This window comes from Pseudophryne corroboree, chromosome 2 (genome assembly GCF_028390025.1).
Source record: "Pseudophryne corroboree isolate aPseCor3 chromosome 2, aPseCor3.hap2, whole genome shotgun sequence".
In the NCBI taxonomy this organism is placed as follows: domain Eukaryota; kingdom Metazoa; phylum Chordata; class Amphibia; order Anura; family Myobatrachidae; genus Pseudophryne; species Pseudophryne corroboree.
This window is the reverse complement of record NC_086445.1, coordinates 785,446,699-785,464,539: the sequence shown is the minus strand read 5'-3', so window position 1 is coordinate 785,464,539 and position 17,841 is coordinate 785,446,699. Positions and strand designations below refer to the sequence as shown.

General features: G+C 42.9%; 1 protein-coding gene across 2 annotated transcripts in view; it reads right to left on the bottom strand.

The window, feature by feature from the left end:
- Nucleotides 1–17,841, bottom strand: part of SHROOM2 (shroom family member 2) — a 505,814-nt gene that overhangs the window by 285,774 nt on the left and 202,199 nt on the right. For both annotated transcript variants that reach the window (XM_063955520.1, XM_063955521.1), the window contains exon 2: nt 3,119–3,264. In XM_063955520.1, coding sequence (XP_063811590.1) covers nt 3,119–3,264 — 146 coding nt within the window. The remainder of the gene's footprint in view (nt 1–3,118; nt 3,265–17,841) is intronic.

Below are 17,841 nucleotides of genomic sequence, written 5' to 3'. Positions count from 1 at the left end.
CTACTGGAATAGCCAACACATTTTCGGAATACTATTCCAGATTATATAACTTGAAAGATGATCCCAATACCCCCCAACCAGATCCTGCAGAGATCTCTAAATGTCTTCGGGATCTATATTTAAAATCTCTCTCAGCTCGAGATACTGATTTTCTTAACTCCCCATGGACTCTTAAGGAAGTGGAGGCGGCCATAGGCTCCCTATCACTAGACAAAGCCCCCAGCCCCGATGGTTTTCCTTCTAACTTTTATAAGCAATTTAAAAATACTCCAGTCATATGAAATGTCTTTACTGAAGCCTCTACTAATTCTTGCTTCCCTAAAGAAATACTGGAGTCCCAAATTATAATGATCCCGAAACCCGGTAAATCACCCACATCTGTCCAAAATTACCGTCCCATCGCTTTACTTAACGTTGATGTCAAACTTTTCGCGAAACTAATCGCAAATAGACTTGCTCCTCTTCTACCTGGTTTAATCGACCCAGACCAAGTTTGCTTCGTCACTGGTAGACAAGCTTCTGACAACACGAGGAGAGTGATAGATATAACTGAATATTGCCAATTGTCAGACCAGCCTCTTCTGCTTCTTTCCCTCGATGCTGAGAAAGCATTCGATAGGCTACATTGGAATTATATGCACCAGACGTTACAGCGGTTTGATATTGAAGGCAATTTCTCAGTTCCATTTTGACTTTATACTCCTGTCCGTCCGCTAAAGTGTTCACCAATGGGTGCTCCTCTACAGGGTTTGACATAACCAATGGGACCCGACAGGGTTGCCCATTATCTCTGTTGATCTTTGTTTTAGTGGTAAAGCCATTAGCGGAATGTATCAGAAATTATACCTCAATCTTGGGTCCCCTTATAGGAGGGACACAACATAAAATAAGCCTGTTCGCTGACGACATTTTACTATGTCTTCTGCGACCAGAATTTTCCCTCCCCCATTTACATTCCATGCTTGACTCTTACTCCAAATTATGATACTACAAACTTAATACCAATAATATCACGATGTGTGAGTCACTCTGAATTTTTTTTTAAATTGATACATAGGGCAAATTTTACCCCAGAACATCTTCATAAAATATGGCCGACCTTATTGTTGGAGGGGTTGTGGACAGATAGGGAACATTATGCATATTTTTTGGTCATGGCCAATCTTACTACCTCTTTGGAGGGAGATCTTTGACTTAATTTCATAAGTACTAGGTTATGCCGTTCCATTGGATCCCCTTCTAGCTTTATTCCACTATTCCCGCTTACATGTGGCCGCCTCAGATAACTACTTGATGGGTCACATTTTGATAGCCTCGAAGGCATCTATAGTATATCCTAACCATCAAAACCAAAATCCACAAGCACTATACTTTTAAGATGGCTGGTAGCTTATACACCCCTTGCACCTCTCCCATTTCTAACAAATGGCTTAATTGGTCTGACTATGTGACACGTTGCGACTCCTCCTGGTCACGAATAGCAACTGTTAACCTTGGGAGTCTAGATTCTCCTCCTTTAGGTTCATAGCTTTTATCTATATTTTATACTGGGTGTTTCCTGTTATTTGAAATGGACATTTTTATTCTTTGGTGATATGTATGGGATGTGCACAATTTGGAATGTAAAAATTTATGTTTGTTTGATGTACTTACGCGTGATATCCCTGTCGACGTGTTTGGTTCTCCTCCCCCCTTTAATTTGTATGCGTACCCTCGTTGTTGATGTTATTTCTGCTCTTTATATCGGTTTATGTTTTGTTTTTGTTTTTCATATCCTCTATTATGGATGTTATCCTTAAACACTCAATAAAGATTATTATATAAAAACAAACAAAAAAAATTTCCATTGCAGTTAAAGTTGCAGTCCAGTGTCTCTAGTACACTGTGATGCAGTTAACAACCCGGCTGTCGGGATCCCGCCGTCCAGGATCCCAACGCCGGAATCCCAACATTCGTGGAAATATCAGCAGTTGGAATCCCGACCCAAGACCCGTATTCCCACTTGGGTGGTGGTCCACGCCACCACCCAAGGGGGAATATAATAGTGCGACACTGGGCCCAAGGCGTGGCGAGTGGACTTGCTGCGCTCGCCGTCAGGATTCTGAATGTCGGGATTTTGGTGTCGGTCTCCTGACCGCCGGAATCCCGACTGCCGGTGTTTCATACCGGATCCACTGTGAGTGGTGTTTTGTTGCATCTGCAATGTGAAAAAGCCACAAAATTAAAAAAAAGAAGGTATGCTACATATCTCAGAGAGGTTCAGTCGCGCAGGGTCTCTCGCTATGTATGGAATATTGAGGCTAGGTGTATGAAGGGTTCTGGTATGAATGGTCGACCATGTTAAGGTCGACATTCATTAGGTCGACCACTATAGGTCGACAGAGACATGGTCGACATGGACTAATAGTTGACCTGGGACAGGTCGACACATGGAAAGGTCAACATGGATTTTTTTACTGTTTTTGGAGTCATTTTTTCCCTAACAACCCCAAATTAGTGTACCGCGTCCCCTTGCATGCTGCGGGAAAGGTTACCGTTCCCAATTGCAGTCCACGTGGATGGTAAAATATGAAAAAATTAAACATCTTTTTTTTTTTAAAGCCATGTGTCGACCATATGTTCATGTCAATGTCGACCAATAGTGGTCGACCTTAACATGGTCGACCATCCAAACGGATACCGTATGAAGACACATCTGTATGAGGGGGTGGGGAGGTGCAAGCACATAGGCACAATAATTTAATGAGAGCACCTAACCCAAGCTCGCGTGATATACATTTACTATATACAACACTGAAAGCTATAACTTTACTATATGTCAAATTATTTTAATTACAAAAATCTGTGAAGTACAATGATGAGCTCAGTTACACCTGACCTTTTCCCCTGTACGTCAGGAAATGCCACCTTCTAAGAGGAGGCAATCCAGGTTATTCATTATGGGAGCGGCAGAGTTTTTGGGTCACATGACAATCCAAGATATGATACTGTATATCCACCAATAACCAACAATATGGCTAAAAACTATTTAAAATAATTTCAGCACCAAATGGCCTGTAAAATGTTTTATAAAACGTACATATCACATTTTGCATTTATGAATTTCTTGATGTCTTACCTTTTTACGATCATTTTTAATGTCTTGTGTGACCCTTTTACCAAACAGATCGCTTCTTGACGGTAACCTGAGAGTGGTATATCATTTATATTGACAATTTCATCTCCTGCCATTAAAGTGTCTGCAGCTTTGCTCCCTTCTTCAACCTGAAACAAAAAGAGTTAAACCGTAAACCATCTATTATAACAAATGCATGTAAAATGAACAGCAAGATATATTTTATGCAGCAATACACCAATTGTAACATATTATAATTCTAACACAAAGTACTGTACAATAATGTCGTGTACAAAACATTTCGTTGCACATGAACAGAATAAAAAAATACCGATATGCAAAAAACGATCACTTTCCACTGAAGTAGATAGTAAAGAGTAATGCAGTAAATGCAATGCCCATCTAGCTAGTGTGGCCAATCCCAGGATCAGGATTAAGGCCTAAAATTGGCCGGAATTCAATCCCGGGATTGGAGCTTTCAATCCCGGGGATTTCGGGATTAGAAAGCCCTGTGTTTTTTCAATGCCGGGCAGCGTTGAGCGTCCTCAGGAGACTCCCCCTGCCCCCGGCTGTGCGCACTGTGCAGCGTTACATGAAGTCAGAGGTCACACTGCGCAGTCTGACGCTAGCCGCCCACGGCGCCGACATCGCACCTCGCCGCCCACAGCCTGCAGCAAGTGAACCCGTCCGAACTCTGAGGATGGTGAGTAGTTTTGTGGGCTGGACATGTCCGGGAAGAGGGACGGGAGGGAAGGGGGGGGATTGAAGATTTTAATTTTAAGATCTTCAACCCAATCCTAGGTATCCCGTGATTGATCATTTTTCAATCCCAATACCCAGGATTAAAAAAAAGGCCAGGGATTGGGGCCTCCCTACTTCTAGCTTCCCGGGCCCCAGCTTTGTTCAGAACAGAGCAGGGGATTTACTGAGCATGCGACCACTTTGCTTGTGCTGGCCTCTGCCCTAGGTGAGACTGTATGTATGTATGTATGTATGTATGTATGTATGTATGTATGTATGTATGTATGATAAAAAACACTACTTCACTAACCCTCATCTGGTTACACACAGTTCTGAAAATCATCCACTGGCCTTAATTTGCATATATCTGCATAAACATTGTATAAATTGTTAACTTGAAGATTACAGTATATTTTTATCTATAACAAATGAATGTATTTAAAACATCAGAAGTGAACTGTACATATTGGAGCCAATATGTTAGCACATGCAGGCTAATGCATACTTGCCTACTCTCTCACAAGTTGCGGGATACTCCTGATTTTCTGGGAAGAGGGGCCGGATCTTGCACATCCCACCGCTTCCTAGTGAAGTGGGCAATACAAGATTTTACGCGGAATTGTGCTGCCGTTTGAGGGGCGATGCTTCATTTGTGTCATTTAGCTTCGCCACGCGGACTCTCAAAAAAATATTACATTTTGGGAGCAGGACATAGTGACTAGCAGTGATTTAGACACACCCGGCACTAGCAGAGACTCACGGGACCTGGTGTGCCAAACAAGGAAGGGGGGTGGCCACAGAATAGTACCAATTCACATGACACAGCACAGTAGTCAGTCAGTCACATTATACCACACAGTAGTAACCACTAAACACATTACGCCATGGTAGAGCCCCATACACCACAGAAGAGCAGATACCCTTATACACATTACGCCACATTATGCCATGTAGAGCCCTTTACACACATTACGCCAGGTAAAGCGCCTTACATTTGCCATGCAGAACCCTCATACATGCTGCACCAGGTAGAAGTTGCTATACATGTTACGCCAGGTATATACATGTGTGTATTATATATATATATATATATATATATATAAAATACCCCCAGCTTCAGTGTTGTCTCCTGCATTTGTAAGTAATACATAGCATGTGTATACAGTGTATGTCTAATCTTTCAAGCCAGCAGTTTACAGGAATATAAATCTATATTTGTATAGGAATTGGGCAGCTATATATGTGTATGTATTATGTATATATATATATATATATATATATATATATATATATGTGTGTATGTATGTATGTATGTATGTATGTATGTGTGTGTGTGTGTGTGTGTGTGTGTGTGTGTGTGTGTGTGTGTGTGTGGCAGGGACAGCAGGATCTCCCTGTTACTGTATGTAACAGCATTTGGACATGGATACAGTCCAGATTTTCGTTGAGGTCGGGAATAAACTGCAGCCAAGTTGATTAGTAGCACCTGTTAGCTGCCTTTAAGAAGAATGCCGTCTGTACAAAGGGATACTGCTTCTGATGCTGAACAAGCTAGCCAGGCGATAGGCTGGGGGTTACATTAGAAGCTATTGGAGTCTGTTCCATTTTGATTGTCAGAACATAGAATGTTATGCTGTAACCTACTGTGAACTGATGGTACACCATGCGAATGACCAACTGCTGGAGAATTAATAAAAACGGAAAACTGATGTAGGTGGTCCTTGTCACAATATATTTATATATATATATATATATATATATATATGTATATGTATGTGAGTATATATATATATATATATATATATATATATATATAATCCCAAAGGCGGGACTCCAAAATAAATACAACTTGTTGATAGCATAGGTTGTATTTATTTTTGGAGTGCCACCTTTGGGACTTGAGTATTGCACAAACTGCCTTCTGGCAGAGTGTGTTGGAGGGTACCCAATACAGCATAGGTGAACATCTGAGAATAGTAACGTTTGTCTACTTTATGAGCTGTCGAGAAGTCAAACAAGCAACGTTACAACGTTCTCTTGGAGATGCAGGGGTACAGTACCTCTCTAAAGGTGTGAGAGGGATTAATGATGATGCTGCTTAACTGTCAGGCCTAGCTTCATGCACACGCCCAAGACAGAAACCCTCTTTCAGAATGTGATAGGGCTTCTCAGCAGCTAAGGCTGTGCGATAGCAGGCACACGGCAGGTATCTAACCAGCTGCGTTTCTAGAGAGGAGGGGACCCGTGTGCAGACCCCATGTGTTGGCCCCCTCCTCTCCTGTAGCCATCACCGCCGCTGTTAGCGCTCTCAGCGATGAGACTCTGGCACAGTGCCAGAGTCTACAGCGCATGTGCAGGACTCCGGAAAAATGGCTGCCGCGCCATTTTTTCGGAGTCCTGTGCATGCGCTGTAGATTCTGGCACTGTGCCAGAGTCTCTAACGCTCAGTGCGCTAGCAGCGGCGGTGGCAGCTACAGGAGAGCTACAGTCACCGATGGACACCAGAAAGGTGAGTATAGAAGAAATGGGTGCAGTGTGTGCCCCTTCTGGATCCAGGGGCCCGTGTGCACTGCACACGCTGCACCCATTATAGATACGCCAGTGGATCTAACAGTACAAAGCTGTCACCACATTTTATTCCTTTGTTGATACCAGAAAGATGCAGGGTAAAAATATATATAACACAATGGGGAAGAAGTATCAAGCCTTGGAAAGAGATAAGTGGAGAAGTTGCCCAAACAAACCAGATTGTGTCATTTATCTAGAACAGTCTATGAAATGACAGACGCCAACTGGTTGCTCTGGGCAACTTCTCTGATTTCTCTCCAAAGCTTGATACATCTCCCCTAATGACTGGTGCTATCACTATGTGCAGCAGACTGTAATTCCACCATTTCTAGCTGACAGAAAGATGCAGCAATAACATACAGTTGTTTGGTGGATATAAAATGTGTGAGATTACAGGGTGCACTTCTCTAACAAGGCATGCTGCACCATACTGACTTTATATATAATGGCAACCAATCAGCACTGAAGTAACATTTATTATTTGCATACTATACAAGAGTACGGAGCAGCTGATTGGTTGCCATGGGCAACTTCTCCACAGGCTCACGTCTCCACTCTTTTCATTGCTTCATGAATATACCGCCGAATGCCTTACAATGCAGCCACCTTCTGCTTATGTCGACGGCACTATCCGAGCACCAGAATGCTGACAAGTTTCAAATGCTGCTTCCTTTATTGTAACTGTGTCGCTAGTATAACTGTAAACGCTCTGTGAATGCAGCATGTTTAAAGTTATATTAGGGACACAGTTAAAATGGAGGAAGTAGCATGTAAACCATGTCGGCATACTGATCCAGCGAAAGTGCAGCTGGCATAAGCAGTGTCGACATGATCAATAGAGCAGATAAATCCCTTTTTTGCTGTATCGATCAGATATCGCACCAAGGTCAAACCCTAAAGAACTCAGGAGTACAAGAGAAAGTCTCTCAGAACAGTTTGGGACAGTGAGCTGTATGTTATCCAAATATGGGTGAGAGGGGTTTAGAGTACCACAAAAAAAACTGGAGAGTTGGCCATGCAAATCAGTGACTGGGCAGCAGCTAGACGGGCTGAACCATCGTTTTAGACATATCTGGAAACCTCCAAGTTCAATTTGATGGTGAGCTGCTCCACTGTAGCATGTCGGTCAGCCCTCATGCCCCTTCATAGCCGATGTTCACCTCTCACATCAAAGGCACGTGGCGCTCCGCAGTTTCACGTCAGTTATTTGCAATGGTGCCATTTGTCCAGTCACAATACACCTTCATCACAGCAGCACGGGAACTGCGCTGTTTCATATATACTGCAACCTTTTGCCTGAAAGCAGATAATCATCCCTTTTTGCAACTCAGATAAATCACCCCTTTTACCCATGACAGTAACGAGTGATATGTGTGCAGATAGCCTATCGCACACCTTATATACCCCCCAGGCCAGCGCATGATACGTGACGTACTTCATGGGCTACACGCTGCTGACGACAAATGTAGGAGGCGGTCATAATGATGTGACTCCACCGTATATACACAACATACAATACAAAAATAAGACAATACTTACATGGTACAATAAAAGACTACTTAACATATTGAACATGCTGTATGTAACACAGAACCATGAGTCACTATAACACTTCGTAATTGTAGTGATATAATAGTACAGTGAAATAGTAAATACAGTATCTTAACTAAAGACGTAAAGGCTATTTAGACAACCCACTGCTTAATGTGTACAGTTCAAAGTCCATGATGTGCAGCCTCTTACCACGATAACCGCAAAAAAAAATCCTAACATTATAAACACATAAAGCAGGAAGTCTAATATAGAGTAACTAAGTGACAAACCCAACAAGAAAAGACCAAAAATAATGTAAAGTGCCAAACAATGTGCCCAGCAGAAAGTCCACTTATCACAGATACAAGAGTACAGCCTCCCATCTCACCTGCATGGCCAGCCAAGCGTCAATGCGGTAAAGCTGCACTGCTGATAATATTAATACTTACCATGATCTATAAACACACACTCGTCATGATTGTGTAATTGCCATGTTTGCAAACACAGCTTCTGGCAAGCCATTTGATATAAAATCTGGTATGCCTTATAAAGTAAGTAGGTGTATTATTTATTACCATTCAAACAAAATTCCATTCTCATCCCGTGATTAGAAAGCAGGATATATGTAAACATAACATGAGCAAGCTTGTCTGAAGAAGTGCTGACCTATATTTGTGTCAGCAGCAGGAACTGGTTTTCTTACCATCAATTCGTTATTTTATCTAAAAAGATTTACTATGAGATTATTTTGAAAATGAATTGCACAGAGCTGTGATGATTAGCGTAAAAGTTGCAGGATTTCTAGTTTTCCTTTGTTCTGTCTTGTGTAAAATTTTAGGGTATACGTTTATGTTCATATTTTATCTGGTTCCTGTAGATGTATCTGTATAAATCATTGCTGCAATTGTGCCAAACAGCTGCTCTCAGTGCGTCAGGTCCCATGAGAGACTGCTTGCTTCAGGTGTCGTTTCTGTCTAAAATGCGTCTAAGTTGCAAAGCAATGCAACTAGGATGCACCAAGAAACTGCCCTAATTCATTTGAAATGAATATATCTGTGTGTGATTGAGTCCCTGAATCTGCATACAAAGTAGAGATGAGCGGGATCGTATTTAACGCCAGAATTAATGCCAGTTCAGTTTTATCCGGATTTTTCTTATTGGCTATCCAAAACAATAAGATGCCGTTTAGAGATCCGAATAAAACAGTGTAAAATCGAACCCACTCATCTCTAATACAAAGTGCTACAATGCAGCGACTGTTTTTTTTCCATGCCAAGTTCAACTGCGTTTCTGAGATGGCACAGAATGCAGGGGCTATATTAAACGTCCATCCCTGGCCATCACATTCTACTTCTTCAAAACAAACCTGCAAACATTCTTATACCTGTCCCGATGAGGTCCCCCCCCCCCCCCCCCCCCTCCCCCCTCCCCCCCACTAATTCTTTAGCTGGAGAAAGCTACATAACTGTATTTAGGGGGTCATTCAGATCTGATTGCTGGGCTGCTAATTTTGCTGTCCTGCGTTCAGATAGTCACCGCCCCCAGGGGGAGTGTATATTCGCCATGCAAGTGCGTGTTCCTATGTGTACGCCGAGCTGCTAAAATTCACTTTGTGCAGTCTGTGCGTAGCCCAGGACTTACTCCTCCAGTGCAATAGAATCAGGCTGATCGGGGCCGGATCTGATGTCACACAGCCTTCCTGAAAATGCTTGGGCACGCCTGCGTTTTTCCGGACACTCCCTGTAAATGCTCAGTTGCCACCCACAAAAGGACTCTGTCAATCACTTTGCGAACGCCCGCGCGATCTGATTTTTTGCACCATCCCGTCGCTGACCGGCGATGCCCATTGTTGTCCGTTGCGCGTGTGCATTGCGGTGCATACACATGCGCAGTTAGGACCTGATCACCCGTTGTGCGAAAATGCACAGCAGCGATCAGATCTGAATGACCCCCTTAATTTCTCTGTATCTAGTACAGAAAAAAATTTGAATAAATCATAGATTTTGTTTTTCCTATCAGATTTCTGCAACCTGGGAGCTTTATAAACACCTCAGAACATCTCAGAACGGCCTCATGTCTTCTCACAATGGGGTTCTCTTCCTGCTGTCTCCCACAATTCGTGGGTCCCTCAGAACCTGTTCTGCGCATGTATGGGCAGGCTTATGTGCACTGGGTAACAAGCATACAGTATGTTGTCTTCTTTTGCAATCCTACCACAGGCCAGTTCTCTGCTCACAGAGGTAGGTGTTTGTTTTTTTGCTTGATCTGTCCTGGAGGATATTTTTATATAAATATGGTTGTGCCTAAACTCTATGTTACGGCAAAAAATGCTGATCATTAACAACAGAATCTCACATCTTTTATTAAACAGGCCCCTTAGATTTAGGGGGGTATTCAATTACTGTAAAAAAAAATTGTTTTTGCTGTAAAAAGACGTGAAATTACAGCAATTTGTGGTAATGTCAGCAAACGCCTATTCAAATGTTGAGATTTAGTTCTGAACCCCTGGGACAACCCCCAGAATGACTAATTAAGCACTTAGAAGTTTTTTATAATTTTTAATTGCCCAATTATGTCATTTTCGGGGGTAAAAAATTGCAAAATGATGTAAATTGGGGTACAAGGTATGGGACAGGTATATTGGGGTGCTTTATGAGTGGGACAAGTGTTTTTAGACTTGCAGATGGGAGTAACTGGTCTGTTTCCACATTTTTTTTAAACGTACCCTAAAATGACCCAAATATATACCTATACCCATTTTTATATACCCCAAATTTAATTTTAGCACTTATTTAAAAAAAAAAAAAAAAAAAATTTAATCATTTTTTTACATTAAAAAAAAAATGCATATAACAGCCATTTGTACCAGAAATACATTTATTATAGCATCCGGTCTTTAGGTTGACAACACTTAGGTCGACACTCATTAGGTCGACCACTATTGGTCAACATGCATTAGGTCGACATGGTCACTGAGTCGACACGGCAAATGTCGAAACACGAAAAGGCCGACATGAGCTTTTTCCATTTTTTTCAATCTTTTTTTTATTTTATAACTTTTTCATACTTTACGATCCACGTAATCTACGATTGGGAATAGTAACCTTGCCCGAAGGTCACTCGCCATGCGAAGGGACATGGTGCACTAACTGGGGTTCCCGGTCACTTTACGAAGAAAATAACACCATTTTTTTTTAAAAACACTCACGTCGACCTTTTTCCATGTCAACCTAATGACCATGACAACTTATTTCAGGTGTCAACCTAGTCACTGTCGACCAATAGTGGTCAACCTAATGACTTACGACCTAGTTACTGTCGACCCAACGATCCACACCCGTTTACTATAACCAATAATAAACTTTTATACTGTTATCCAATGTTAGTTTAGCTTTTTTTGGGGAGTACGGACAGATTTACCCATTTTTCACTTTCGGCACCAATTTTCGCAGCAATCCCGTTTTTGATAATTTGCATATGAATAGGGAAAATTGCGGGAGCGCGCATATGCAGTAAATTGCCGCAATTTTGGCACTAATTGAATACACCCTGAAGTCTGAAGAAGATTGAGTCAAATTTCTCAATGGAGGAATAGAAATTTAAGTAGATGTTTTCTGCTATTATTAATAGTAGTAATTATAAAATTGCTCCCTGATCGAAATACGGTCATTATGCCCTTTTTGTGAATAATAGAAACTCTTTTTGTTATAGTTGCAAACGAAATGGAAGTTCTATGAAATAAAACAAATATATTCACTTAATAACAGGAATATGCCTTGTACAGATGTGCCCTCTCTCATCTTGCTGCCGCTTGCGAATGCATCACAGCATGCTGCAACTAGCCACATCATGCTGCAACTAGCCACATCATGCATACACACAATGCATTCCTTATGGAAGCTTTGCGTACAAGTCATGTTTGCCTCAAATAGCCGCTAGCGAACACTTCTGTATATACACATCATTTATATTGCTACCCGTTAATTTCCATTGACGTTGTAGAATGATGGTCACAGTGCGCTATGTACTTGTATCGTCTGCACTGTTTATTTTAATACAGAGAGCAGGATGACTCTCCAAAACTAGATTTGTTCAGACACACATTATCTATAACCTTGAATTTGACATGTCTTGGGTTTCATCATGTGAGATGGGAGAGGACTGGCTGAATGACATCTGTATAATTAGTATTGAAACTACTGTAAAAGTAGAAATATAGAAGGCTCTGGGGGGTGTCCCAGAAACGCTTCTATTGCTTAATGTGCTTCCTGTATATGCATATCTATAACTTTATGGTGGAGAATCTTGGCAGGCGTCTGTGTATCATTGGATGATGAAGAAGAATGGAATTCGCAGAGCTAGATGCTTGAATCAATTGTGCAAACATCAAAAAGTAAGCTTGTTGCTTTATACTGTGCCTCAAGTATCTATATCTATTGTGGGCCATGCATCCCTATATCCCTATATCCCCGTTCTGCAAATTGCCCAACCGATCCACAGACTCCAATGATCATCGATTTGTCGGTGGATTGGCAAAATGCAGCATGTAAAAAAAAAAAAAAAAAACTGACTTGCCAATCTGGATCCTTTTGGGTTGAAATCAGTGAATTGAGGATTTCCACCATGTTGGATTTTTAGGGGTTAATTTCGGTCTTGTGGAAAGTATACAAAAAATACAATGGGGGTAATTCCAAGATGATCGCAGCAGGAAATTGTTTAGCAGTTGGGCAAAACCATGTGCACTGCAGGGGGGGCAGATATAACATGTGCAGAGAGAGTTAGATTTGGGTGGATTATTTTGTTTCTGTGCAGGGTAAATACTGGCTGCTTTATTTTTACACTGCAATTTAGATTGCAGATTGAACTCACCACACCCAAATCTATCTCTCTCTGCACATGTTATATCTGCCTCCCCTGCAGTGCACATGGTTTTGCCCAACTGCTAACAAAGTTCCTGCTGCGATCAACTCAGAATTACCCCCAATGTACTATATTATTTGAATGCCAAGTTGCTGTAATCGATTGTAAAAGTATAAATGTAGAAGGTTCTGGGGGTGCCCCAGAAATGCCTCTATTGCAGAATGTGTTTCCTGGATCTCTCTCTATGTATATACACAAGCACTTTACTATACCTTTTGAATAACACTTGAGGGTCAATCCAATATAGGACAAGTTGTCATTGCCAACAGCACCGCAACTCGCCCTCCTTGCAATCTGATCTCGTCTCAGACTTGCAGATTTTTCTATGCAGCCCTATGGGGCTGCAAACTAAAATCTATGATTCCGGTGGTACAGTATGTGCCGTATGCACCATTGGATTGGGCCTTTTGACTTCACTTGATTTGTAAGTCTACCGGGTCTATGTACTAAGACTTGGAGAGCGATAAGGTACCAATCAACCAGCTCCTTTTATTTTTCAGATAAAGTCTGTAACATGGCAGTTATGAGCTGATTGGCTGGTACTTTATCTCCATCCACTTTATCTCTCTCCAAGGCTTAGGGCCATATGCAATTGCGGTCGAATTGCCGCAAATGTCGAAAAACGGGGCATTTTCGACACAAAAAAATGATTCGACAATGCAATACAGTACTTTTCGACAAAAAAACGGCTGTATCAAATTCGACTTTTTGCAATTCGACAGTTGTCAAATTCGACATGTCTGCAATGGTAAAAATGCGGCTTTTCGACAAAAGTATATTCAATTGAAGAATGTTGATTCGACAACAGTGCTTTTCGACAGTAATTTTGTCAATTTCAGTCCGCCTCATTTTGCTGGCGGGATCTAATACAAATTTTTAAAAACATGTTTTTTTTTCTTTCTTATTATTGCTAATAGCATATCTATTTATATTAGTAGGGATTATCCACTTGGGTTTGTCTATTAGGAGCCACAAGTATTATTTAATATATTTTTGTAAAATAATATTTTTTTTTTGTACTGACTAAAATAATATGGAGAGATCAGATCATGTTTTTCAGTGGGAATGGGTTAAAAATCAAGAGAAAATGCGTGGGATCCCCCCTCATAAGCATAACCAGCAGCCTCGGGCTCTTTGAGCCGGTCCTGGTTGTAAAAATACGGGGGAAAAATTGACAGGGGTTCCCCCGTATTTTAACAACCAGCACCCGGATGTAGTTCTACTGCAAAAAAAATACCCAAATAAAAACAGTACACACACACCGTGATAGTAAAACTTTATTACATACATGCACACCGACACACACATACTAACCTATGTTGACACGACGACTCGGTCCCCTTCACCAGTAGAATCCACGGTTTACCTGTAAATAAAATTATACTCACAAAAATCCTGTGTAGATCTGTCCTCTGCTTGTTTGTAATCCACGTACTTGGCAAAATAATAAAATGCAAAACCCGATCCATGCACTGAAAGGGGTCCCATGTTTACACATGGGACCCCTTTCCCCGAATGCCGGGACCCCCCGTGACTGCTGTCAAAGAGGGTCCCTTCAGCCAATCAGGGAGCGCCACGTCGTGGCACTCTCCTGATTGGCTGTGCGCGTCTGAGCTGTCAGGCGGCGCATAGCGCATAGGTTGACCTCGAGGTTACTCGCGGTAAAACGCTGACCGCAAAGTTCTCACCATTGGATACAATGGAGTAGCTATGCGCTACATTGTATCTCGAGTGCGCCGCCTGACAGCTCAGACGCGCACAGCCAATCAGGAGAGTGCCACGACGTGGCGCTCCCTGATTGGCTGAAGGGACCCTCTTTGACAGCAGTCACAGGGGTCCCGTCAGTCGGGGAAAGGGGTCCCATGTGTAAACAAGGGACCCCTTTCAGTGCGTGGTCCGGGTTTTGCATTTTATTATTTTGCCAAGTACGTGGATTACAAGAAGAAGAGGACAGATCTACACAGGATTTTTGTGAGTATAATTTTATTTACAGGTAACCCGTGGATTCTACTGGTGAAGGGGACCGTGTCGGCGTGTCAACATAGGTGTGTATGTGTGTGTCGGTGTGCATGTATGTAATAAAGTTTTACTATCACGGTGTGTGTGTACTGTTTTTATTTGGGTATTTTTTTTGCAGTAGAACTACAGGTACCAGCAGGCCCGTTTCCCCCCGCATGCTGGTACTTGTGGTTCTCCAAGTACCAGCTTGCGGAGGAGGCTTGCCGGGACTTGTAGTTCTGCTACAAAAAAACAATATTCTTTATTTTGTCACTTGGCTATCAGCCTCCCATCCGCCATCCTTGGATGGGGGGGGGGGGGGGGGGGGACAGTCTCGGGCTCCACCCCTGGCCCTTGGGTGGCTGGAGGAGGGTGACCCCTTGATTTAAGTGGTCCCCACTCCTCCAGGGTACCCCGGCCAGGGGTGACTAGGTTGGGGATTTAATGCCACGGCCGCAGGGACCGGTTTAAAAGTGTCCCCCGGCTGTGGCATTATCTCTCCAGCTAGTGGAGCCCGGTGCTGGTGTGAAAAATACGTCTTTTGTCCCCCGTATTTTTTGCACCAGGACCGGACTCAGAGCCCGGTGCTGGTTGTTAAAATATGGGGGATCCCCTGTCAATTTTTCCCCCGTATTTTTACAACCAGGACCGGCTCAAAGAGCCCAAGGCTGGTTATGCTTAGGAGGGGGGACCCCACGCATTTTTTTTCTTGATTTTTTAAACACTTTTGTGCCTTCCATGAAGTCAAATCCAGGACGCACACTATCGTCAATTAGTCCGTTTTTCGAGAGTGGGACTGTCGAATCCGTTTTTTATTGAATATGTCGAATTCGGGTCCCGGCGGGAGGGTGTCTGACTGTCGAATTGTGTCGAACTAAAAAATGGTCGAATTCCAGCCGAAATTCGACCGCAATTGCATATACCCCATAGACCTCTATATATCTGACAGGATATGTAGGCCCTCCTTTAATGATGATGCTTATTAACAGAGCTTATTTCCTTCAGTATCGCAGTGATACTAATGAATATGCCTTCAATAAGAGTCGGATCCATTCCGACATGCATTTGTCGGAATGGATCCGACAAGCCCTATTCAATAGGGTGGCCAAATCCGACTGTCGGCTTTGACCCTAATCCGGCTGTCGGATTTGGTCGGTGTCCGTGCGGCTGTCAGCAGCTCCCCATGTGTGAGATCACAAGGAGCTGCTGGAGAGAGCCACACATCACGGCACTCAGTCCAGTGCCGGCCGGGGAGCGCTGCAGGGAGAGAGGTGCCTGGCCGGGGACGCCCGGTCTTAAGGTACCTGCCTGCCCCGCACCCCATAGCCCGCCACAACGCTCCCCATAGCCCGCTGCACCGATCCCCATAGCCCGCCGCATTGCTCCCCCGACTCCTCACCTCAATTCGACTTTTTTTAAAGTCTGAGATTATCGGAAACGGGGCCAAATCCAACATTTCCGACAGAAGCAAGCAGATCAGCGGCTATTCCGCCGATCCACGTGTTTTCTGACAAGTCGGGAATTCCTGACTTGTCGGACAAAAACAGCCCATACTGAATAGGTCGGAACCCCCTCCGACTAAATCTGTCGGAAGCTGCCATATATGGCTGCTGAATACACCCCTTAGTATTTAACTTTACTTACCTCTCCGACGAGCACTAGTGACAGCCACCTCCTCTGTAGCATCCACCGCTATGTTGCTGGCATCTTACCGCTGCCAGTGATGTGCTTTTGTATCATGTGCGACAGCCAGTCTGCACAAGCACATGATACTTTTACCCGGTGTTTGCCTGGAAGGCTTCCCTGCAGCCAAAAAAAACTGTTGCTGGGTCCCTATTGCCGGCAATGGGGACCGTAACGTCATCGCCATTTATAGATGGTATAAGCAGTACAGTAAAAAGCCAAGCTTAACGCTGATGAATACTGAAAGGACATGCAATCCTTTTAGCAAGTGCTAATATACATGGTAGAGTCACATTATTATGACCACCTCCTACATTTGACGCCTGGAGCGCGTAGCCCATGAAGTATGTCACGTGTCATGTGCTGGCCTGTGGGGTATATAAAGTGTCCGGATGCACACATATCACTCGTTGCAGTCATGGGTAAAAGGAGCGATTTATTCGAGTTGCAAAACAGGATGATTATCAGCTTTCAGGCCTAGAGTGGCAGTATTTCTGGAACAGTGCAGTTTGTGAGCTGTTCCTGTGCAGCTGTGGTGAAGGTGTATCGTGACTGGACAAATGGCACCATTGTGAATAACCGACGTGGAAACTGCAGAGCACCACGTGTCACTGATGTGAGAGGTAAACGTCGGCTATGAAGGTGCATGAAGGCCGACTGACACTCTTCAGTGGAGCAGCTCACTGTCAAAAAGTACCTGTGCCAACCTACCAGCCATATTGAGTCACTACCAGCCCGTCTAGCTGCTATCTGTACTGCACACTGCGGTTACTCTGGATATTAGCTGGTGGTCATAATAGTGTATATTTGCTATTTACATTATTGTCTAATCCTCAACCCACACATCTGCATAGTATTACTACACAGGAAATAATCATTTACAGTTTACATTAAATGTAATAAAGAAATAAATAAATAGTCCTTACATCATTCCAATCTCTTGCTACGCTGGGATTTACTAGGATTCCCAGTTGAAATGAAAAAGGATTGAACACAATGAGAGGTATCCTATAGGATATGAAAACACAGCAATTTATCGCAACTCTATCAACTTTTTAGACCTATCTCACGAAAGTTGTAGCGAAAATGGCTTATCGGGTATGCGCGCTCCCAGTTTTCGAACCTATTCTATTGCAAATTTGTAAAAATGGATTCACACAATATCTCTGGTTTTGTCGGGTAGAATTATGTATTGGAGAAGATGGGGTAATCTACCTGTACCCCCCAAAAAAGCAAAACTAATATAAGAACACATTAAGTGTATTAGTGGCCATTATTAACTA